The 26,260-nt window shown below is 43.4% G+C and overlaps 1 protein-coding gene across 1 annotated transcript in view; it reads left to right on the forward strand.

Annotated features, from left to right (window-relative positions):
- The window catches only part of IL17RD (interleukin 17 receptor D), a 219,434-nt gene that overhangs the window by 155,927 nt on the left and 37,247 nt on the right, over window positions 1–26,260 (forward strand). The window contains exons 4-9 of the mRNA XM_078661574.1: window positions 8,969–9,087; window positions 9,698–9,818; window positions 17,481–17,525; window positions 17,614–17,765; window positions 21,677–21,742; window positions 22,499–22,553. Coding sequence (XP_078517700.1) covers window positions 8,969–9,087; window positions 9,698–9,818; window positions 17,481–17,525; window positions 17,614–17,765; window positions 21,677–21,742; window positions 22,499–22,553 — 558 coding nt within the window. The remainder of the gene's footprint in view (window positions 1–8,968; window positions 9,088–9,697; window positions 9,819–17,480; window positions 17,526–17,613; window positions 17,766–21,676; window positions 21,743–22,498; window positions 22,554–26,260) is intronic.

Consider the following 26,260-nt stretch of genomic DNA (forward strand, 5'->3'; position numbering starts at 1 on the left):
TGTTGGCTCCGTTTACATCATACCCTGATAGATGCATGTTGCTGCACTGGATAATATTCTTTTAAATATGTGTTTCCTATTTTTGCTTCTCATATTTGAGGGTTCTGCATAAAGTTGTGATGATATTCATGTTAAAAACAGAAAAGACCAATAAAGATATTTTAAAATATATATATATGCTCTGCTCCTCACAGGACTTGTGTGTAGGCTGACTGCCCCAGAGCAGGCTCTTAGCACCCCACTGCATGCATGTTGGTAGCAGTTTCATGGAAACAACGAAGGGCAGCAGTGACCTCTTCCATCCCGGTCACCCAAGTCCTTTCTGTAACTTATATCGGTGATCGGGGCTGGTGCTAGCATGAACAGTATGAGCAGCTGCCCAGGGTGCGATGCTCAGCTCATCGTCAAGAAGTCTCTCTCTCTCTCTTTATCTCTTTCTCTTTCTCTTTCTCTTTCTCTCGCTCTCTCTCTCGCTCTCTTTCTCTCTCTTTCTCTTCTCCCCTGCCCGCACTACTCATGTGCCACCTCCCATATCTAATCTCCCTTAGAGTTGCCAGAAATGCTTCTCGCACTGCAAGGGCATGTTAGCTTTTCTAAGGTTAGTGGTAGAGGCGCTAACACAGCAACCTCGTGGGTGTACGAAAGACGTGAGTGCCTCGAAGCACTAGGCACTGGCTGAAAGACCCTGAGGAACGGGGACCCTACACTTTGGCTTCGGAGAGCTGCACAATGGCTCTGAGGCCACGGACAGGGCACCCCCTACATTGTGCCTCCGCTGTGCTGGCTCTGGAACTCGCATCGCTGGATCATGGCTGCGGGGCCCTGGGAGGTGGGACCCATTCTTTGGCCTAGTAAATCTGGACTGAGCTCATGGTACTAGGTCATGGGTATAAGGCCTAAGGAGAGGGTGCCCCTTCCCTGGGCTCACAGCTATTGATCATGGCTGCAAGGCCCAGGTGAATGGGGCCCCTACCCAGGTCCTAGTAACTCTGGATTGGGTCCCACAGTGCTTGGTGATATGTATGGGGATCAGGAGAGAGTGATGACACCCCCCCCCCCAAACACTGGTCTCCAAGAACTGCACTGCATCTTAGTTGTTTCTTAGCGTGAGGATCAAGGAAGTGGTGCCAGGGCTTCATAGCAGTACGTCATGGCGGTGAGGCCCGTGACAGGGGCCCCTCTTGCTGTACCTAACACTAGCTCATGGATGGAGGCCCCTTCCCCTTCACAACTCTAGGTCATAGATACAAGGTCCAAAAGTAGGAGACCACTTCCCCAGGCCTCACAGTGCTAGACCATATCTGTGAATCCCTGAGCCTCGGTCTGCTCCAAACCACCTTGGGTGACCTGAGGCCAACCCTCCGCAGACCCCACCCCATATTTCTCCCATTTATTTACTTTTTAACAATTGTTTTACAGTATTCATGTGGTACCGCCACACAAGCTCCACCGAAATGGTACTGCAGTACCATGCAAGCTCATTGAAGCTGGCACAGTCCCGCCCTGCCACTAGGGTGCTGCTTGTGCCGCACAGGAGGGCTGTGTTGGGTCCCGCAGAGTACACATTACCCGCAACACAAACTTTCTTTTTTGGTGCAGGGCAAGGGTAGGGCTCCCTTTGTCAGATAGCTCTATTTTATAGAACTCCTGCGGGAACACCTCACCAGATCTAACTAGTTTTTTGGGGTTTTAACCCTTTCAAGTCCACCCCAAGCACCTCTTTAACGCTTATTTCTGAAACCAGCTGAATGGATTTACACAATCACAAAAAGCATGCTTTCTGATTAAAGTTCTTGCTTCCTTTTTTCTGCAAAATTTGGCGTTCTGTTCAGCCATTTTCTTCTACATCGGTTATCAAAATTTCCTATGGAATTAACAGGTTTTGGGAGTGTTCCCTATTTCTTTGCCTATCCCCTCCCGTCTCTCCCCCCCCCCCCCCCCCCCCCCCCCCCTTGACAGATCACCTGTAAACCTATCAGGAAGGAGCCGAGGTGGATGAACTTTCTCTTTTCCTTTTTTTTTTAAATTTAAGTTTTGTGAAGATTTGTCAAATGGTTCCAAAGTTATTAGCAAAACAAAAACGCTGTTTCTATGGAAATTCTGACCTACCTTAACAGTGGCGACCCAACCATGTAAGATGGATAGATGTAGGTTCAGTCAGTTTATCGTTTGCCCATTAAACATCCCCCACAGGATATAAGGATTGCAGTCACAGACCAGCTAAGCATTTGTCGCACAAGTTGTACAAGCGTTGGCCTTAACGCACCTCTGTGAGGCTCAGAAACCAACATATAGATTTCTCCTGGAAACCATTGTTCTGCATCATCCAGGTAAAAACGACACCATCTGTAATTACCCCCTTTGGGTTTAAAAATGAGCCGAAAAAAACTAATGCAAGTGGCGTGCTCGCAGGTATTAGGCAGGAATGTGAAACCGATAGGGGAGGCTTTCTGTAGCACTGGGGTACCGAACCTGGCGCGCTAGGGTTGCAGCCTGGCCTGAATGAGCTCTCCCTGGGAGGATACACAGCTTGGCGTTCATTCTTGTACCGAGCAGAGGTTAATCCCCAGAAAGGACGGAGCAGGGCCGCAGCTGAGGCCTCTCAGGTGTCCCAGAGATCCGACTCCGCCCTTTCACGGTCGGCCGGGCCTCACAAGCAGGGCCTTTGTTCCTCAGAATGTTAATAACCAATTGTTCACCGGGGGCCCTCCGTGCAATCTGATAGACCTTACAAAGGCGGCGGCAGCGCCCATTCAAAGCTTCTTAAACCAGCAGGAAAGAACCTGGGAAGTAAATGTAATTCGCTTGAAAAGCAGAGTTTGGTTAATAGAAGAGAATAGCTGCTTTCTGGGACCCCGACCAGGCTCTTAATGGGATTTTGAAGACATTATTTAGCTAACAAATTGATTTATATTCTGTTATTTTATATAGTCCTTGTCATACCCCTGAGGCACTTTTTTTTGGTCTGGTTGCATTATTTATATATAGTGCTGCACACCCAGGTCAAGGCTGTGAAGCCCTCCCAGGATGCCTGACAGGTGACAGTGTGCTCTATAAATGCAATAAATACATAAATAATGTACATTGGGTCTATGGGCGTCCTTTGGAGTCCTTCAGCTTACATGCTGAACTATATGCATTTTGATGACGTGGTGGATGCACTGCGCAATGTTGCTGAACATAAGCATGTGTACTGGCGCGTGTGAAAGATGCATTTCCTTCTGCTCAGGAAATGAAATGTGCGTCATGATCGTTTGCGTTCCACGCGCCTGCCCCACTGCCGCTTTTAACAGTTTTCACACCAGAATCGAGACACCAGGCATGGTTTGAATGCACATTCTGTTCGGTTGTGTTCTGCTGGGTTTTTTTTGTTTAAAAAAAAAAAAAAAGCAATTGAATTTAAGTCAAACTGCTCAAAATTTACTAAAATGCTTCTACCCTACACTTGTGCATTGCTGGTAAGTTCCAGCGTCAGTGATTGACTGACATGGGATCAATGTCTTGTGATCAGAGCAGGCATTTGAAAATAAATACCTGGTAACGCTAAAATAGGGTCACTGCAGTGGTAGGGTTAAAGGGGGGCGGAGTCCAGCAAGACTGAATCGGAAGATATGCATTCAGCGGTAGGCAACCTAACGTCTAATGTCTGCAAGTACATATGCATATTTATTTTAAACTGTGTTTTTATTGGTTTTATACATGAAACAGCAAACTTATAGCGTTTGACAATTCTGCACAACATGCGCTCTATTTATTTATGCATCCGAAATATACAAGACCAATCATGTATCATATTAAACATTCTACCCAACACCATTACAGTCTGTGCCAGCACGGGAACATATTTTAAATGCTAGTGTAGTGAACCAGCCTGTCTAATCCCCAGTCATTAGGGTCCCATCCATACATATGCATAATTAATATAAACTCTGCACCAAAAGGAATTGACAATTAAAGAATCATTATTGTAGTGGCAAATTTTATTTGCCACATATAGATCACATTTTACAACCCCTTTCACTTTGCTTAACAATCCAATCAGTAAAAAAGCTTTATTCGTCAAGTAAATGTCATAAAAGCGAAGTACATCTATTTAAACTCATTTTGTTACAAAAAGTTTCAGTGTAAATATTTTAAAAATACAATAAAAGGATTAATAAATACACATCAATCTTACACTTAGTTAAAAATCATATTAAACATATGGAATAATGCATTAGATAAAAAAAGAATTGGATTGTTCTGATTGAAAATACAATAGGTAATTAAACATACACAATGATTAAAGCGAATAAGCTACAGATATAGATGCTAGACATTAGTTGATCAATTGATTGAGAGAGATTTTGATCTTATAGCCCACATCCAGCTCAGATACTTTGCTTCGGCTATTGCAGTACAAGGGAGAGAATCATTTCGCAATATCCTCATTGCAGTCCTACATGTTCTAGTAGACCGCAATCTGCATAATGGAGCAAGCCACGCTTTGCGCGGAGCTGTATATGTTGGGCTCACAAAAAGAGCATGAGCATAAGACTCTTCACACTTCTGACAGAAGGGGCATTTACTGTTGCCCTCACTTGCCCACTTAGCCGTGAAGGTTCGCAAAGGTAAAGTCCCCACTCTAAACTGGAAGTACAATATTCATACCAGACATAGATAAGCGGGAGTACAGATGCAAAGAACCAAAAGTTAAAAAAAGAAAAAGACACTACACTAAAACATAAGTTTATCTCTCAGCAGATTACCTGATAAACTGCCTCATTGTACCTCTAATCCGCTGCTCCATCTGTAGATGATATGAAATGCCGTACCTCTGCCAAGCCCAGGGACAACCTACTGAAAAGGAATGAATTGCCTGCGAACTATACAGATGTGGAGAGCCCAGCCCAGATTGAAAGGAAAGTAAACATCTTTCAATATTAGTGTCTTTAGTTAACAATGCAGCACACCACCACTAAAAGGAGGAAAATGGCCTCAGCAACCCTGTGTAGGCAGCTCCTGTGCAAGATCCGCACACCATGTGTGTGAGGCTGCGACGTATGCCGAGGAGAGCCTGGGTATCTTTGTTGGGACAGAGCCAGGAGAAGCTGCTGGCACCAGCCAAGAACCCTGTTCCCAAGCAATAATACCTGTCGGAACAGGAATCCTGCGCGTTCCCACAACATTCCAGCACTGCTTGGGATATTCCCGTTTAGTGGCAGCACCAATTAGAATTCTAATGATTTCTGTAATTTGCTTTTTCATATTTATGCTCTTAAACATTATGGGCCCATTCCAAACGTTGTGTGTGCTGGAGTACTTCTAGGGTTTGGGGGAAAACCCATCTGTAGTCCCAAACGGTAGATACGGTTTTGCGATGAAAGTCACTGCCACAATAGCTTGCAGGTTTGGAAACTGTCCTGAATTGTGTGTTTAGGATTAGGGGAGGGAACGAGGGGCCATGCAGAGACATTTTAAGACATAAGCAAACTAGGCATTTGCCCAGGGTCCCCATCTTCCAAGTGTCCCCTGGGAAACTGAACTTTTCTCTATTTGACCTCGGTCTGTTCTATTTCTCTATCTAACCTCTCTCTCTTTCTCTCAGTGTAATTTTAAGGATTTTTGGCAAGGCAAATATCAACTGTTTTTGTGACTGTTAACATTTAATATAATTTAGATTTGTTTGTCATTATGTGGGCTTGAAATGGGTAATACAGTTCAAATTTGTTCTGTACAGCGGCCCCCAAAATGTTTCGCCTCGGCTCCCAGAATCCTTATGATGACTCTGTCGCCCAGGATAACCTTAGGGTATTCACATAAGTTCGCAACGTTTTTAAATGTTTCAACTAAAAAGTTGAAGTAAGTTCCTCTGTCAAAATCTTATCCTCCTGTGTGATTGTGGTGAACCCAGTGCTTATTTTGAGCTGGTGGGGCTCACAGTACTCCTTTTTTGGAGACCAGCACTTACTTTTCCTCATCAGACTTTAACCCAGAGCAAGGAAAACCCAAGAGTAAAGGAGGAGAAGAGAAAGACTGAATACCAGTGACAAAGGGAGTAAGCAGTGATGAAACCGAATCTGCAAGAGTGAAATGATGGAGCAGGGGGTGTCTGGTGGGGGAAGAAAGAGGCATAAGATGGGCTCAAGGCTACGCACAATTGGCATCCAGCAATTCCAATATTGATCAGCGCTGATTATGGGCTTCTGAGAGAAAAATTGGGCACTGCACTTAATATATAAAAAATGTATTACTGAGTTGACCGTAATCCTTTATCGTCTAAGCTCCATGTTGGTACGGTTGGCTATTAATTCGGAGTGCAAGCTCACAGATTGGTTCCGGGTTTGGTAACATAGCCTCTCAAGTGCTTTACTGTTAACTATATCAATAGGCTTAACGTATTGGAGGATAGTTGTATTAGCAATAATCTTCTATACCTTTTTAGGTCTGTGTTTTGACAACCAGCCTGTCACTAATAACACAAATAAGGAGGTCTTTGGTTCGGTTTCTCTCTCCCCCTTTAAAAAAAAAATATATATATATTTGTATATATTTTTTCTACGAGGACCATGATTAATCACATAATAAAAAAAACGGAATTGCACTGTTCAGCAACAACGTAAATCACTTGACAGAAAGTTGCCTCAAAGCCCAGACTCCATCAATCCGTGATAGATTTAAATCAAATACTAAATTCCAAACTCCTATGGATAATATACACAGATATAGTGGGTCGACACATAAAGCCGATTATAAAAAAAATAAAAATAATTCATACAAATCAATCCATGAGAGGGATTTGTGTCAGCTTGTACATGTCCGAATTATACAAGTGTCACATAGTTACAGACCCTCCCTTCCGAACATCCCTGCAGAGGGGCCAAAATCCTAGTTTTATGTCTTTTGGGTTGTATTGTTTTGCCTTTCTGATGATATATAGCCACTGCAATGCAAATAGGAGCTACTGCCATGGCTACAGACACGAACAGGTGCCCAGTGATACCACCTGTATTATTGTGCACCCCTAACAAGTTTTGGAGAACCTCCCTAAGAAAGCTTGCTATCTCTTGGTTAAGTGAAGTCTCATAGTGTTGCACCTGGAGTCCCGCTGATAAAAGTAGAGTACGACCAGGCTCAAGTGAAGCAAGGAAACTGGTGTCTTCTAGTCTAGTCTGTCACTTCTCAAACTGCTTCTCGATCGTCCAACATAAAGCTACTTAAATAATCATAGATTTTGCTTATCTTGCATCCATTCTTATCGCCTATAAGCTCATGTAGTGTTTCCTTGTTCAACCCCATTACCCCACCACATTTGTTAAGTGAAATGCCCCTTTCAAACAATCAATGAATGACTGACTTCAGCAAGCCTCTTCCAGCCATTAGCTTGTGACTTTCTTAATCTTGTCTTGGCTCAGCCCAGTAGAGTGTTCATCTCTCACGTAATGATCTTGGCTTGTTTGTGTGTACGCTTCTGCTTCCACTCGAGTACTTGCATTGAACTGCATGAGGTACTACTTTACTACTATCACCCTCTCTGGTTGCTCCTGCTGACTACCTGTCGTAAACTCACTCTGAATGAGCGCATTAAATCAGACCTCTTGGCTTTGCCAAGCTTGTTAATTTCTGCTACCATTCTTTCTACTGAGAACTCCCCTTCAATGACTTACTCATGCTCTTAAGAAAATAAAACCTTTGTAAACCAAAGTAAGACATCTACCCGGTATAAGGACTTGTCTGCCAGATGAGTGCGAATGCAGTCGTTGACAGATTAAACCTCTGTCATTGGTTTAGCGAGTCAACTTACATTTCTCTCAGCCTTAATCAAAGAGGCAGAGAAGGGATATAGATCAATGGCTGTAGCTGAAAGGCTGTAACCGAGACAGAGCGTGTAACTGCTACAGATACAAATCAAAAATTCAGTGAGTACTATGTCCTCTGGGATATTTTTGTGCCATCAGGCCAGATTCCTTCGTAAATAGGATCCACAGTTGTAATCCCACAAAGTTTAGGACTTTTTTGTACTTCTGTATACTTCTATAAATGTAGCTCCTTAGTTAGTGACCTGAAAGTCGTCTTGACTATAATCTTGTCCCATAAGAAATGCAGGTTAAGAACAGGCTTTTAAGTTGCAGATACATCATTACGACTCATACCGCTAAGATCTTTAGGGATAGGAGAATGTGTTACCTCAGACCATTGTTCTGGGTCAGGATGGAATAAGCAAAAATACCAAAGAAAGACCCTATACTGAGAATAATAGACAGTAAGAAGACATATATGAGGTCCACCCAGTAGCATACACACTGTTATTTATTTGTTAGTTTAATATTCCACAGTCAAAATCACATTCTGCATTACATCATCTGTGCCTTCCTCAAACCATGTATTAAAATTATCGCCCCATACAATTTCATGTTGTATTTGAACTTACCAGTGAGATGTTAAAAACATGTAGTTAATATGACATATCTTTGTATTGTATTTTAATCTTTTCTGAGCTTCAAAACTAAAGTGATCTGGAAAGGTTACTGATGGAGGAGCATTTAATAGTAAAGAAATGTATCCAAGTTTTACTACCAGAATGTTGACACTGAAATGGACAAAACCATGGCCATTATAGCGACTACTAGAAAATCGTCCGTCAAGTCTAGATTTACCATTTCTAACTCCACGTGTATGTACCTTGACACACTCACTTTCTCAATAGTATTTAAGGTAAATAAATGCATGGTTATGAATAGTGAAGCTGTACGTAGCTATGTATGTATAACTTTAACAAGGTTCTGGTAGTCCATATTTTGGCAGGTCGCTGTTTTTGTCAGTGATATTCTGATAGACAGCTTTATCCGGAGATCCTATCTAATGGACTTTGTAAGAAGAGACGGAGTCCGGTGAGACTAAGCTGCCTAGCCTTTAATGCCTTCTTACTGAAATGTTCACAAGTGCCTGCATTTTTCCTCACACCTGTAATGTGATTTCTACTCCTTAGGTTTGGAATTTCTGAAGGGGTTTCGTGTAATCCTGGAGGAGCTAAAATCCGAAGGGAGACTTTGCCAGCAAATGGTTTTAAAAGATCCAAAGCAGCTCAATGCTAGCTTTAATAAATCGGTAAGTAGATTGCGGCATTGGTCTTTGAATCAACTGAAAGCGTTTATTGCCCTCTACCACCACAAGTGCAATACAAAAGGTAGTGTGTACAATTTGTTAAATTCAGGAATCAGAGACTACCTATTACTTGAAGAAATGTTTTGACAGAAGGTATATACATACTATTGTTCTGAGTGTGTTCTTTAAATGTCATGATGCAAATTATAGGGCTCATAGGAGAACTATTATTGAAGTTCAATTTAGTTACTGGTGCAAAAGTACTTTGAGATTGTGAGTTCCTCTCACGTTATAGTTATTCCAGTTGATTGGAGTTGTAGATCAGGGGTGTTCCTGAAAATGCAGCACTGATTTTTCCCTATAGCCTACTGCTCCAGGATATTGCTAGAGCGTGTGTAATTTGTGTCCTCATCTGTGCATTGGACAACGGATATTACATTTCAATATTGTTCAACTCCCTTTTTGTGCTGCTGCACTTTGGTTTAAAGTGGACAAGTAGATGTTATGGACTAATGTGGCGAGCGTTCTTGTAATATGTTGGGTATTGATTGTGCGAAGCTAATGTTAGATGGCTTGAGGTTTCAGAACCTTTGTCTTTTTGTTCTTTCGTTAGGTGATGGAATCTCAGCCATTTTTAAACCTCAAATTCGAAACGGATTATTTTGTAAAGGTCATTCCTTTTCCTTCTGTTAAAAATGAGAGCAACTACCACCCGTTCTTTTTCCGAAGTCGAAGTAAGTGCAACTCTTATGGTAATGTTTTTGCAACTCTTTATGATGTGGTTGTGCTATGGGGCACAGTCGCTAAGGCAGCAGATATTGGGATGTGCCATCTTCACGTTTTTTGATTTGCAGACTTAAAGTTCTTTGCCTTTCCATTATTTCTGTTTGCCCTATAATTTCTCTGCCCTATAATTTCTCTGCATTGCAGATTATTAATTATTCCAAAATTCCCTTAATCCAGTTCTCCGATTCATCATTTTTCTCCACCCTACTAAATGTTCTTATTCAACATTTTCACGTCTCAATTTTCATGTCTCAATTATTGTGTCCTCATGTATTCTTACATTATTGGTTCCATTCTATCCACATACTCCTTTATCCCTTTCTATGTTCCCTCCCTCTCTCTCTTCTATTATTCCTCTCCATTTCTCTACTTCTCCCTTTCACGTATTTTCCTCTCTCCTCACCCTTCATGAACAGTCCCCATTGGTTTTTTTTATTATTCCTCTAGTACTCTTCCTACATCATTTCATCTACTAAGTCTTAAGGCTTTTCAATTTCCCTGTCCCATTTCACAAGTTTTGCTATTTGTACCCTTGCTGTTCACTTTTCCTGTGCTCCCTTCCTTAACATCTTACTATATTCTCCTGGGTTCAACTGCTCTTTCTTCATATATTTTTTATTCCTGGTCTCTCCCACCCCTCCAATCCCCCACCCCACCACCCGTTTTCTTTTACCTTTCTTAGTCTTTCCTGTCCATTTCTTCACACATTTAAATGTTCTGTTCGGTTTCTGAATGTTTATTCCTTACACCTTTCTTCTATCACTTTATAAATATGTGTATCCTTTTGATATGTGTGATTTGTCTGTCCTTTATGTCCCCTATTTATGCTACCTTTTGATGTTTTGTGGTGGCATTTTCTGTGCCTTAAAACTGAATTGTATTATTTCCACCTTTAGTCTGCAAGGTCTTTCACATATATGCCAACCGTATAGGCTTTGTGCCCCTTCTCTATCCATTGCCTTTTGCGCCTTTTCTCTGCATGGCTTTTAGCACCATCCATCTTCATGGCTTGGTAAGTATTTTATTGCATTCAGCATGAAAGGAAGTTAATATATTTTTTTTAATTTAAATTCCTTTTGTTTAATTTATATTTTTGATTTAGGTTTATCTAAAATTACCATAGACCTCCAGCAGTTTCACTTTGTGTTTTTTGGCCATTCTCTCACTTGGTTGCTCTTTTCCACTTCAAATACACTATTCCTATGTTGGAAAGATTATTAATCTCTTGTTTTTGAACATTTTCTTGATCTCCTTTCATAAGTACGCATGCATTTGTTCATAAGAACAGGAGTATCAGCGAAACTCGGCGTATGTGTGTATCTGTCTATATATATTTATATAAATTAAACATGTTGTTGTACAGAGTGTAATTATTACCATTTTTTAATGTGGGGCGGGGCCATGACTCATAACACCTTTTTGCATGCACATCTGCAGATAAGGTTTATGACACTGTATTTTTTTCATGTGCACTTGTTTTAACAAAATATATTTGACCAAGTCCATGATGAAAAGTCAGTCAGTCAAATTAATCTTTATTTCGGTGATGACCATAAAAGATGAAAAGGGTTCATCAAGTTTTGCAGGAAAAGAACACCACACAGGAGAGAGATTCTGATTATTAGGAGAGTTGTCACCATGTAAAAAGTATTTGTTACATGCAATCTTTGAGGCAATAATGTTTTTTTCATTTCACTTTTGATTTACTATGGTAATAAATGTGAGTTCGAGGCATATGGGCTGCAGATGGTACATTTATGAATAGATCGCCATCTGGTGTTGGGCTCGGATGATTGCACTTGTTTTTCCTTCTGGAGAAGTCTTTGTCGTCATAGATGACTCCTCCTCTTGGTGTTAGTGCGCATGGGCATCGGCTCCATCCTTAGATTGTTTTTTTCCGCCATCGGGTTCGGATGAGGATCGAAGCGCTCTGGACCGACTTCAATAAAGAAGGTTATATTCGGCGCGTAACCCTTTCCAATTCGATGGTATTGTTATCGAACGCGACTTCAATTCCATCTCGACGCGTTTCGAAGAACGACGACTACGAGAAGACCAGCTCGACGTAGTCCAGCCCGGAGTCCATGGAAAGGACTCCATTCAAAAAATGTCCAACGTGTGGTGCTAAGTTCCCACACAAGGACCTACACGAAGTGTGCAACCTCTGCTTGTCCCCTGAACACGAATCCAGGGACTGTGAGGCCTGTGCAGCATTTTCTTCAAAATCGACGATTAGAAACCGAAGACACGAAGTATCGAGAATGCAGTCACAAGCAATCCCGGAGCTGTTCGAGGACCAGCACCCAGAACAGGAGGAAGAGGAGGTCGACGACGCACGGTGTCGACCCCGCCCTCGAGCCCGGTCAGACAACCGAAAAAAGTTTCCGACGCCCCGCCTTCGGGCCCGGCAACGAAACCGAAACATTCGGTCTCCCATCATGGTGGTTCCGATAGACGACCCACATCGACACCAAAGCTCCATGTCAAGGAAAGCTCGAAGTCGAAACAGTCCATGTCGACACCGAAACACGTTTCGACGTCGAAAACACCCTCGACACCGGGGACATCGTCGACACCGAAAACATCGGATCCGAATAAAATCTCGGTGCCGAAAATACAAATGGACAGTCAGAAGAAAAAACACCTTTCGGACCCCAAAAACTGCGGTACCGACACAGGAATATAAAACAGATCCTAAACAAAAAACTCTGTTTATTGATCCACAAACTGGCAAGGTAGCCACAGAACTACCTAAAAAGAGGAAGAATGAACAGTCGGACGACAGGACTCATCCGAAGAAGAGAACAATGGGGACAAATACAACTCCTCCCCCTTCTCCAAAACCTAGAGACACACCCTCTTCTCCTCTTCCTCACAATAGGCCAAATATTCCTCCCACACGACCATCTACACCTACAACAGATGTAGAAAGTGACACAGGGGAGGGAGAACATCCTGGGGATGATGAAGACACAATCCCAGAGGAGGCAGACCCATGGGAAGAGTACAATGTAGGGTCAGATAACGATAACGACCCTGAATTGTATCCTTCAAAACCTTCACCTCCTGATGATAATACTGGTTTTGCGCAACTCATTAATAGAGCAGCAAAATACCACAAGGTAGAACTACATGCAGAACCTCAAATAGAGGATTTCTTATTAGAAACACTACCTACTGCACAAAGAACATCAGGAACACTACCAATGCTTAAGGGCCTTCTCAGTCACACATCAGAAATATTCAAAGACCCGGTGAGGGCTAGGGTACTGAACCCAAGAATTGATAAGAAATATAGAGCAGCTCCAAAAGACCCAATATTCATTAAAGGGCAAATTCCTCTAGACTCACTAGTGGTCACAAACGCTCGTAAGAGAGCAAACTCTTTATCTACAGGAGAAGCTCCACCTCCTGACAAAGAGTCTAAGCTAATAGATGCCTCTGGTAAGAGAGTAGCATCTCAAGCGTCAAACAGCTGGCGCATAGCTAATACACAAGCACTACTTGCAAGGTATGACAGAGCGCATTATGATGAATTAGAAAAACTCATCACACATCTCCCTAAGGAACATCAAAAGAGGGCAGATCAACTCATACAGGAAGGGAAGTTAATTACTAACACTTCAATCAAGTGCACCCTAGACGCGGCAGACACTGCAGCAAGATCTACAAACACAAGCATCATGTTAAGGAGACATGCATGGCTCAGGGTTTCAGGGTTCAAACAAGAGGTACAAACATCATTACTGAACCAACCTTTTGATGAGAAAACACTTTTCGGCACAGGGACAGATGAGGCCTTAGAAAAGATGAAAAAGGATACGGAAACGGCTAAATCAATGGGAGCATTGCAACAGCCGACACAAAGAGGTTCCTTTCGTAGGTCCGCCTATAGAGGAGGATCCAAAAATACAGGTACAAGCCAGCAACAAACCTCTTTTCCACCCACATCACCCAGAGGTAATTCTAGAGGTGGTTACAGAGGTAACAACAACAAGGGTAGAGGTCGCGGAAACAACAACAACCGCAACTCCCCAACCCCAAAGCAGTGACTTCATACAGCTCCCCCCAGACCATATAACACCGGTCGGAGGACGCCTATCACAGTTCCTACCTGTCTGGGAAAACATCACATCAGACAGGTGGGTGAGACAAATTATCCAACATGGTTATTGCCTGGAACTCACATCTACCCCACCAAACATCCCCCCCAAACAGCGTCCAATGAAACAAGATCACCTGACACTGTTAAAACAAGAAGTACTATCCCTACTAGAAAAGCATGCCATAGAGAAGGTTCCACAGCACCAACAAGGAACAGGAGTATACTCCCTATACTTCCTAATTCCCAAAAAGGACGGGTCTCTAAGGCCAATACTGGACCTAAGACCTCTCAACGCATACATAAATTCGGAACATTTCCACATGGTCACGCTCCAACAAGTACTTCCTTTACTGAAGAAAGGGGACTTTCTTTCTACACTGGATCTAAAAGACGCTTACTTTCATATCCCGAGTCACAAAGCCCACAGGAAATACCTCAGGTTTGTGGTAGAAGGACAACATTATCAGTTCAAAGTCCTTCCGTTTGGTGTCACAACGGCACCAAGGGTGTTCACAAAATGCCTGGCAGTGATGGCAGCTCACCTAAGAAGACAACAAATACATGTCTTCCCATACTTGGACGACTGGCTAATAAAGGCCAAGTCACAAGAGGAATGTCTTCAAAACACACAAAAGACAATTCAGCTACTACACCAGCTAGGGTTCACAGTGAACTACACAAAGTCACACCTACAACCAAGCAAGGTTCAACAATATCTGGGGGCTACTATAGACACAGAAAAAGCCAAAGTATACCCCAATCCAGTCAGGATCCAAACAATGCTTACAATCATTCAAAGATTCCAGCCACAACACTCACTACCAGCAAGAGTGTTCATGCAGCTATTAGGGATGATGTCATCCTGCATACTGCTAATACCATATGCCAAACTACAAATGCGTCCGCTACAAGAATGCTTAGCGACACAGTGGAATCAGGCTCAAGGACCGATTACAGATCTGGTGTTGGTAGACGACCGCACACACCGCTCTCTGAAGTGGTGGAACACAACAAACATTGCCAAGGGGCGGTCGTTCCTAGAACCGATTCCACAGGTGATAATAACAGCGGACGCATCGCTCACAGGATGGGGAGCACATATGGAGAAATACACAGTACAAGGAAGGTGGAGTGTGCAGGAAAAAAGACTGCACATCAATCATCTAGAACTACTAGCAGTGTTTCTAGCATTGAAAGCCTTCCAAATACATGTTGTCAACAAAGCAGTCCTGATCAGAACAGACAACATGACAGCAATGTATTATATTCAAAAACAGGGGGGGACGCACTCTCTCCAACTATCCGGACTAGCACAGGAAATCTGGAGATGGGCCATTCCTCAAAACATCTATCTGTTAGCCGAACACCTACCAGGAGTCCAAAACCAGATAGCAGACATCTTAAGCAGACAGTCGGAACAAATACACGAATGGGATCTGCACCAACAAATACTGCAGCCATGCTTCCAAAGATGGGGACAGCCAGAGATAGACCTCTTGGCCACTCATCAGAACGCAAAATGCCAAAGCTTCGCGTCCAGGTACCCACACCACCTGTCGCAGGGCAATGCGTTATGGATAAATTGGTCCAACAAATTTGCATACGCTTTTCCCCCTCTCCCACTAATCCCATTAGTGGTCAGAAAGCTGCAACAACACTCAATGACCATGATACTAGTAGCACCCACGTGGGCAAGACAACCGTGGTTCACCACGCTCCTGCAACTCTCACAAGTGCCACATCAAAAGCTAAGAATTCTACCCATGCACCTTACACAGAACCATGGAGAAATAATGCACCCAGATCCCACACAACTGAACCTAGCGATCTGGCTCCTGAAATCCTAGAATTTGGGTACTTAGATCTACCCCCAAATTGCATGGAGATAATTAAACAAGCGAGACGTCCCACCACCAGAGCATGCTATGCAGCTAAGTGGAAGAGGTTTGCTATACACTGTACTACTAATAATATCAACCCTCCGGACGTATCAACAAGGGAGATTATTTGCTACTTACTACACTTACAGCAATGTAATCTCGCGTACACATCTATCAGAGTACATCTAGCAGCTATAGCAGCGTACCTACAAAACAGGCAGCATATATCACTGTTCAGAGTGCCAGCGATAAAAGCCTTCATGGAAGGCCTTAAAAGAGTCATTCCACCAAGATTACCACCTTCCCCGGTCTGGAACCTCAACGTAGTACTCACCAGACTAATGGGACCACCTTTCGAACCTATGCATAGGTGCGAGATACAATTCCTTACATGGAAGGTGGCGTTCCTTATAGCCATTACCTCACTCAGGAGAGTAAGTGAATTACAGGCATTGACAATACAAGAACCATTCCTACAGTTACACCAGAATAAAGTGGTTCTTAGAACAAACCCAAAGTTCTTGCCTAAAGTAATTTCAGCATTTCACATCAACCAGCCAGTGGAACTACCAGTCTTTTTTCCAAAGCCACAGACGGTAGCAGAAAGGGCTCTACATACACTAGATGTCAAAAGAGCCATTTTGTACTACATAGAAAGGACACAAAACTTCAGGAAAACTAAACAACTATTTGTAGCATTTTCCCCAACACATAAGGGCAATCCTATCTCTAAAGCGGGCATCGCTAGATGGATTGTAAGATGTATACAGATATGTTACATTAAAGCAAAGAGAACATTAACTGTTCCTCCTAGAGCTCATTCTACACGAAAGCTAGGAGCATCTATGGCATTCTTAGGGAACATTCCTAGATGACATATGTAGAGCAGCAACTTGGTCTACACCACATACATTCACAAAGCACTACTGTGTTGATGTACAGGCTACACAACAAGCCAGAGTGGGCCAAGCTGTATTAAAAACTCTATTTCAAACAGTTGCGACAGACACTGGTGACCACTGCTAGGGAGGTAACTGCTGTACAATCTATTCATAAATGTACCATCTGCAGCCCATATGCCTCGAACGGAATATGCTACTTACCAGTATGCATCTGTTCTTGGCATAGAGGGCTGCAGAGTGATACATGCCCTCCCTGCCTCCCCGGAAACCTGTGTCTGTCCCAACATTATCTTATTTAGATACACTTACATGGGCATATCTTTATGTATTCTACTACACTACTCCATCTAACCCTACTATGGCAAAACAATCTAAGGATGGAGCCGATGCCCATGCGCACTAACACCAAGAGGAGGAGTCATCTATGACGACAAAGACTTCTCCAGAAGGAAAAACAAGTGCAATCATCCGAGCCCAACACCAGATGGTGATCTATTCATAAATGTACCACTCTGCAGCCCTCTATGCCAAGAACAGATGCATACTGGTAAGTAGCATATTCCTTTTGACATTTGCACTGTAGTAATGTGTGAATGTGTCTTTATTTGTACATTTGCTCTAAATAACGAGTGACAATGAATGATTGCCTCCGATTTCTTGATGTTTTGCATTGTGTTAAAAGTGATGCTGCAAAAGTTATGATCTATACTTGTGTCTTTCCAGCTTGTGAAATGCTGTTACAGCCTGACAGTCTGATCTGCAGACCTTGTGAGTATAGTTGTGGCTTTACAAACATGATGAATATATGACGGTGTTAAGATTGTAGCTTAAAAAACAATTTTCTATTTTTTTTCAGTTTGGAAGCCAAAGAACCTTAGTGTGAGCCAGCAAGGTTTCAACATGCATGTGTCATTTGACCATGCGCCTTATACCTATGGATTCAAGTCGTATTATCTTCATTACAAGCTAAAGCATGAGGGTCCCTTTAAACAAAAGACCTGCAGACCGGTAAGATTCATTTGGGATGCCATCACTGATGTCATAAATGATGTCATAGAACATCATGAGTAATATCATATGGGAAGTTATAAGCCGTGCATGGCCGGGGCGCAAGTTAGTTAGCCCTGCTAACTTAAACTGGTGAATGTGTGCGTTTTGAAAAAATATGTTTTTGTTCAAAACGTTAACTATTGTTACTGATGTTCACCTAACTATAGCCTCACTTTAACCATTGTTTTTTTTCAGTGATTTTATAGTTTTTTTTAAATGTAAAGTAATATTTAATTACCATAAGTAAATGAATCCCCCCTACCCACTCGCCCACCTTACACCCCCCCCCCCCAAAGTCAGCCAGTCCCACACTGAACATGGCTTTCGGCTATGCGTGGCAGGGGGTTGCCCATATAGCCTGATCCTGGGGACATCGTTACCCAGGATATTAGTATGTATTATTAAAGGTGAGGTGGGCTGTATTTCTCCCCCCCCCCCCAGCCTCTTTAGGCCCTGTGGGCCCCATCTCCCAGGGCCTTACATTTAAGTTAAAAGGTGAGGAGGGGCTGCGTGGGCCCCCACTCCCCGAAACTTTCAAAGCCCTTGGGAACCAATGTCCCAGGGTCATTTCCAGAAATAAGAGGGGGGCACACTGCCCCCCTCCTCGAGCTGTTATCAACCCAGAGAACCTGGTGCCATTTATTTAGATAAAGGGAAGGAGCTTTGCAGCCCCCCTCCCAGAGCCTCTTTAAGCCCTGGGTGCCACATCTCCCCAGGGCTGTGTATTTTTAAAGGGAGGTGGCCCATCCCCAAGCAGTTTACAGCCCTGGGGGCCCAATCTCCTGGGGCCAATTATTTAGGCCTGGGTGGTAAATTCCGTTCTGCTCGTGAAATTTGAGTAATTTCGCGCTCCGCTGAGAACGTGGATTTGCCAGAAATTCTGCAATCCGCGGCTTCGCGGAATGTTTTGCTTGTTGGCACTTTTCAAAATGCGTGATATTTCTCCCGGAGCACGCACACAGCGTTCGCGAACAGGAAAAAAGCATCGCGAATGGGCGGAAGAAGCAATTTTGCGTGTTCGAGGAACTTTGCGTGCTTGCTGAGATTTTTTACCGTTTCGCTGAGCTTTACGTAGCGCGACTACGCAAATTCCGCCCACCCCTAGAATTATTTCTATTTTAAAAAGGGAGGTGTTGCAAGGCCGCGTGGTCCACACCCCTTCTCCGAACACTTATTAGGCCTGCCCTACGGACCTCATTCTCCAGAGACACTTTTTTAAATAAAGGGGAGGGGGCTTATTTCGGACCTGGGAACTCCACCCACCGGGGCCCTGCATCATTTTGAGGGAGGGGGGCTCAAGTTTCCTGTTCCTCCCACACATATTTCGGCCCCGGAGACCCCATCCCCCAGGGTCCGGCATAATTTTGAAGGAGGGGATACAGCCCATCACCTGGGACCCCGGTCAGTTAAAAGTGGGTGCGCACCCAGGGCACGCACTCATACTGTCATTGGGGTACCTCAAGGGAGCCCCAAGGCCACCAAGGCCCCCATTAGCTCCCCACATACAGCGGGAGCCGGCATTGCTCTCACCTGGAGGGAACCGCTCCTAATGCTGCGCCATCATGATGGGAGCAATTTGTTTTTTACTCTTTCCTTGCCCGCTTCAGTGCGGGCAGGTAAACAGATAAAAAAATCCACTCCTAGTGGGAGGGAGTATTTTTGAAGCTCTGGCCCGCTGGGAGCGAACTTGGTTTATGCTTCCACTTTGCGGTAAATTTAAAAATGCTTCAACCAAGTGAAAGCAAATGCAGGTTTTCTTGCCCGCATCCGTGCAGGCAGCCAAACTGCTATGTCCCCGGGGTGGGCTCCCCGGGACATAGCTTGCGAGCATGACCCAGGGGAAGGGGGTTCCCCTCTGCTATTAATGGTTCTGGGAGGGGGGTCCACGTGGTACCCCAATTGCTTATAGTAATCGACCCTGGGTGTGAGCTCCTCAAGCCCGTTAAAAGTTAGGGGCCGCACAGCCGCCGCCCCATCCCCTTCCATATAAACAAATTTCTGTCCTGGGGTTCAGCTCCCCGGGTCTTCTGGAGGCCTGAGGAAAGGGAGGGCGTGCAGTTCCCCCCTCCCATATAAACTATTTTCGGACCCGGGGGTGGGTTCCCCGTGGCCTCTGCAGGCTTGGGGAGGGGGACCACACAGACCCCATCCCCTTTATGAACACAGCCTGAGGGTGGACTCCTTAGGTCATAAGGTTACTAAATGTGATCTAGCTGCCTTTTTTATATCAGATTGTGGTGTTTTTGTTTTTGGCCCCATGGGGTGTCTTCTGCCCCCCACCCCCACCCCATGTGTCCTCCTCTGGGCCCCCCTCCCATGTGGCATCCTCTGGGTTCCTGGTTCCCCTCCCCCATATGGCGTCCTCTGGATTCCCGGTTCCTCCCCCCATGTGGCGTCCTCTGGCTTCCCCCCTCCCCTCATGTGGCGTCCTCTGGGTCCCACCCCCATGGGGTGTCCTCTAGGTCTCCCCCCCTCCCCCACCCCCCATGGGGTGTCCTCTGGGTCCCCCATGAGACATCCTCTGCCCCCCCATTAGATGTCCTCTGGGTCGTCCCCCTCATGGGACGTCCTATGGGTTCCCCCATTGGGTGTCCTCTGGGTACCCCCCTCTTGGGGCCTATGGGGGGGGTCAGGTTATTCCCTACCTTACTCCCTTGTGTATGTTTTTTTTTTTTTTTACTTCAGGACAGAGGACTATGTTTCCGATCCTATAATAGCTGCCAGCAGCATCTTTCTCATGTTGCTGGCCGCAGATCAGAGCTCTCATTTCTGCTGGAGTCTGACTCCAGCGGAAGCAAGATGGCCCGTGGGAAATAAAGCTTCCTGGGCCAATTAGAAGACTCAAATTTTTTAATTGATGCTTGCAGACCCAGCTCTCCTGATGCACAATTATTTTTGTCCCTTAATTTCTCAAACTACTGAATGGATGCACACCAAATCACGAAAAGAACACTGCGGAACAAGAGCTACCTTCCTGCCAAATTTGGTGTAGTTCTTTTAGGCAGTTTTTGCCCTAGCCTTGTCTAAGAAGTCTATGGAAAACGCACGGGCATTTCGCATTTTGGGACTCCCCCCTTTTTTTTTTCTTGCTCCCCTGCGTGACTGATCACACCCAAACTTTCAAGGAAGGCGCTGAGGTGGATGAACTTTGTTTTGCGGAAGTTTTGTGAAGATTCAGCAAACTGGTCTAGAGTTGTTAGCAAACAATGGAAAAGCAGACCTAACTATAACTATCTAGTGGTGTATGCCACTAGGTAATATATATATATATATATATATATATATATATATATATATATATATATATATATATATATATATATATATATATTCTTATAATCAAAGCCCATATCATGAATGACCTATATATATTTTGCATTTTGGTACTCCTCCTAAAGTGCACTTTGAAAGAGTACATGGCCTCTCCTCTAACCCCTGAGTAGAGAGCAACCAGCGCGACCTTCAGGGTGCAGAGGGAGGACTTTTTGGTCATGCGCCTATGGTGAAGGTACATGGGCAAGGTCATGTCATGGAGTATTGTCCCTACGCAAGTGAGGAAAAAAATGTTCATTTGTGTGAGTTCTACACAGTGTGTGCTTCAGAAGTGGCTGAGCAACAAACAGCTTTTGTGTAATGCCTGTCTAATCTACCATGCTCAATATTGTTACTAAAACACTAAAGAAGCCAATTCCATATTTGTCGAAATCAGAGTATCTGGCTCATCAGACTCTTGTCATCTGTCACGTTCTTAAGATAGCAGAAGTCAGGAAAGTAGAGTCCCCTCCATTAAAGACTTTTGTAATGTCATTGACCTTGCTGTGATGTATGCAGCTAAGTACTAACAAATAATTGTTATTCTTCTTCCTCAGGACCATAATGTAGAAGTGACGAACTGTATTCTGCAGAATGTTTCACCTGGTGACTATGTGATAGAGGTAAAAATGACTGAACTCAGTAGCCATGTTAAGGATGGCCATTTTTCTCCAAAAACATATTTGCAAACAAATTGCCATTCTTATAATTAAGGATGTATCAAAATGTTTCAATGTTTCCATCGCTTTTACCTTATTCAATCTTGTTTTCTAATTAAATCAGGGCACTTAAGCAGTGGCTATATTCTACTAGAAGTTGAACAAGATATGCGTCAGATAATTAGATTAGTTTTAGTGCATTATTAAACAGCAGACATTTAAAATGCTGCTCTTGTAATTTTTTTCCATTTTCTTTTTTTTCATTCAGATTATTTTCTATGCTGTACTTACTGTTCTCCTTTTTTAGCCACGTGGCTCTAATTATGTCTGTGTTTTTACTGCTACATTATGCGTAATTTGTAGATTTAGATATAGGTTTGCCTATACTGAAGAGGGGCTTGATATTGAGAACTAGGCAATATGTCATCTTCAGTAGTGGACTGATTTAAAACTCTGTGCAAGCAAGAGGTTTACCTCAGCATCTTTGTATTTCTTCCTATGCAGAATGAATAGTGGTTTACAGTTTCCTACACCAAAGCACCAAGCTTCTTTGGTTACTGAGATCCCTTACAGAAAGAATGTTGGCTTTAATTTATTTTTTGTTAACTTCACTGACAAATGTTGAAACAAAAACAAGTACTTTGGTAAAAATTCATATAATCGAGTAATTGTTCCGCCACTGCTATGTTTATTTTTTAATTTGTATTTTTTTATTTCAAGCTTGTTGATGACACCAACACCACAAGGAAAATGATGATTTACACCCTGAAACCAGGTAGGAAGCATCTTTTTTTAAAATACCCTGTTATGCGTTATCGTACAAAGATACGTCGTCACAGCACCAGGATCTACTGGATTCATTGTCAACTCACACAACGGTGATAATTTGAAATGGATAAACTGATTTTTTTATTTGAAGACGTTAATTTTCCTTGTTCTTTATTTAGTTGTTGTAGTTAAGTTTGCTTGTAAAGTAGGCCTACCTAATTTCCATCCCTTACATAGCAGAAGTAAGAGAATGGATGCTTCAGTTAGGAAATTTGGGAGTGGGGAAGATATGGTTTGGCAAATTGTTACTTCACATTTTAACTTGTTACACTAGACGGTAGTGAGAGTGGAGGTCCTTGTTGGGCATCATCTAGATGTTCATCAGCGGGGAGCAGACAGTACAGTCATACAGGGGAAGGCGTCCGCAAACCTCTGCATAAGGGAGGCTCCGCCGGCGGATGACGACAGGGCTGGTGCTCAGGCTCCATTCGTCTCTGATGTCGAGTCTGAATGGAGGTAAAACCAGAGGTGCAGAATAAGGCCTTTAAGGATCATATCTTTATAGATGGGCAGGAGGTGAGACATGGGAGGAAGTCAAAATATTCAAAAGTGCCGAATCGAAGAGACTGCTGCAGCTTTGTGTTGTGCGCAGGGTAGGGGCACCTCAGACATTACACCCACTCCCTTTAGAAAAGCAGCAGCCACTGCAATGAAATCTTTGAGGCAGTACACTACAGTGAGCATGGATACACAAGCATTCAGAGCTCCTTGCACAGTGAAGGAACAATCTAGTATGCAGTAATACTTGATACCCTAGTTTCCCTCATCACACCCAGCAGAGGAAAAACTGTGATTATTCCTCCCACCATGGGATGGTGTGACCATAATTCTTGAACACGGCACAGATTTTATACAAAATCAACCTCCAGTGCACAGACACACAAACATTGTCACCGCCTTTTAATATTACCAAGGTGCAATCTAGATGAAATTTCTCCTAGAACACTAAAGAAGCCAGTAAGACTAGGTTCAATAGACAATGATTCCCAGTTGGGGTGTGATGCTTCGGCTAATAGTGGACTTGCCCCCATTTACAGATATCTGAAGACACACTGAGGGATGTCATTCTACTGCTTTGTGGCATGTTTATGATGGCACCTAGCTTGAAGCACAAGAGGTATCTGCTCTTTGTGGCCTGGGCAACCATTATCAATTCCAAGCTCTGCCTTGTGAACTAAGATCACTGCCAGGGTTTTCACAAGTCGAGTATGCTCAGTACCACCATTACGGAAAGGAATCATTTTGAGAGGTTAATGATGGGACATATTTAGATTTTATTTGTGAGATATCCGCTTTATATTACAGATATTTATAGTTGACAATGGCAAGAGCTGGGCAGTAAAGATGTATACAACTATAACCAGTTGACTGCTTTATTGTACTATTGCAAATGATGGTCTTGCACCGGCCCCTTACTTGAAGGTAATACGGCTCGCTTGAGTAAGGCGAACTCACAGAGTGAGGTTTGTGCCTTTTTGAAAACCTCTGCAAACAATGGTTTCTGGACTTCTCTCTACCATCTTTGCATTTTTATCGACACCCAAGTTTAAACCCATTTGGACCATCCCACATCAGCCTTAGGATCAGAACACAGTGTTTCCTCTCATTTTCAATTATTTGGCCTTTTTAGGTCCCCACCACTCAAACGCCCTCCCCTATGCAATATGTGGTTCATCCTCCCAACCCACACCGAACCTTACCCTCAAAGCCCTCCTCCTCAGCCTCTAAGACCACCCTTCTGAAACCCCATGCTTTCACCACCACCTCTAAAGGCTTCCACTGTAGTTTTATAAATACCTGCATGTTATCTGCATCTACCAACATCATGTCATGCTTGTACTATTGCGAGGTATGCACTGCTTAGGCTTGCTGTGCAGAGTGTTTATGTTCGAAAGACCCCTGCTACTGGAAAAAAACAAATCTTTAATGAAAACTTACCTTCCCCTTTTAGAGTTTCTATTTGAATTCAGAATGTGAATCCATTAAAATGGCTTTGAGTGAAAGAGCTATAGTTCTCGGTAAGCAGAACAGAATTTTGGCAGCTTTTTAGAAGAACTTTAGAAGTTGTTCAGACTGATGGTGAATTATTGTGCGACATTTCTACCTCGCGTTACTGTCACTTACCGGGTAATTGACTTTGGCCTTCACTTACAGGTGAATGGTAACAGGACATAGTCCATCCCCCTTGTTTTGCTACTCTTTTTGGAAGACCGGTTCAGCCAGTGTTCTCCATAGAAAAGCATCAGTTGGCTCCATAGGTATCCTCCATTTTACAACCACCAGGATAGCTGATGTAGTTTCGGATGACTTGCCCAATTGAGAGTGGTCCATTAGATGTTATTTCCACCAGCGTTTGTTTGTTCTATACAAGACCATGGTGGTCTCACGTAGAAATCTGAAGAAATGTGCCTGGCGCAGTGTGGATCATCAGCATTTTGACTGAGAGTCCTGGAAGCATAACCCCAAGTAGGGAGTACATTAACTAGACCTTCAGAGTTCGGGTGCCTGTGGAAAAGGAGCAGGATCTCAGAAATGCAGATGGCGTAGCGATCCATGCTATAGTGGGGGCATGTAAGGTGGGGACATGCATGGAGGAGCTTGTGATGGTTAGAAGTAGTTTCTTCTCCCTAATCCACCCTGAAGCAAAAATTCTGCTGCATCGGTGGGGAACTCTACATTTGGTGCATGCCTTTGCGGCTACAGTGGTAGTCTGCTGTTGAGTTCTCTCAATTGCACCCCTTTTTCTTTTCATCTGATTCTGAGGTAGATTGTACTCCTTTGAAATGCTTGGGTTCAAAACAATATATATATTTTTTTTATTTTTCGGAGACTATTTTGTTTTATTGTTTGTTTTTTGTTCATGTGCTCTTTTTGGAATTTTGTTCCTGCGTGGCTTTGTAGAATGTCTGATGAGCCATTTCGCATTTTGTACTCCAACATCATGGCACATTAATTCAGAGTTTTACTTGTTAAAAGCCTGACTCTTTTCTGTCTCTCCACAACAGCAAAGTGTCAGGCTTCTGCTTTGTAGGAGCGAGGAGACTTTGGGAAAGGATATCTGTTACCAGGTCTTGGGCCAGAGCCCAGTCACGTTTTGAGAACTCCTCCATGTTCGAGATTTGCACAGCATGGAAAAATGGTTGATTATTTGTGATTTGAAAGTGTTGGAGCGGATCAGGTTCCATTTTGGCTTGTGCTCTACTGCGCGCAGCTCATCGTGGTGGAAAGGGCCAGATCTACAAAAAGGGTGTTGTGGCCCAGCCCTGTCACGTTGTATAGTTCCAGCTTTAACTACCTTTTCATCCATACAGAGCTTGCTTGAAAGAAGCCTGGAAAAACACTTGGAAGGCTGGCTTAGCATGACCCCTTGAGAATTTCGGAGTTATGTTTCTTATTATTGCATTTTAACTCTCAGATATGCACATGTTTTTATTGGCATGCAAACTGATTTCTCTTGCTCAACTTTTTTAGTATTTATACCCAGTGCCACTGGAATTATGCGGCAGGAGAGGGTCAAATTATGCGGCAGGGTTAATTCAATTATGCAGCCAGAAAAGGCAAATAATGCAGCATATTTTGTAATAGTCTTACTTCATTATTTCGTCTTTTTTTCAACTTGGTAAAACTGTCTGGGCATTGGTTGCACCTCATTAG

This window comes from Lissotriton helveticus, chromosome 9, assembly GCF_964261635.1.
Source record: "Lissotriton helveticus chromosome 9, aLisHel1.1, whole genome shotgun sequence".
Classification (NCBI taxonomy): Eukaryota; Metazoa; Chordata; class Amphibia; order Caudata; family Salamandridae; genus Lissotriton; species Lissotriton helveticus.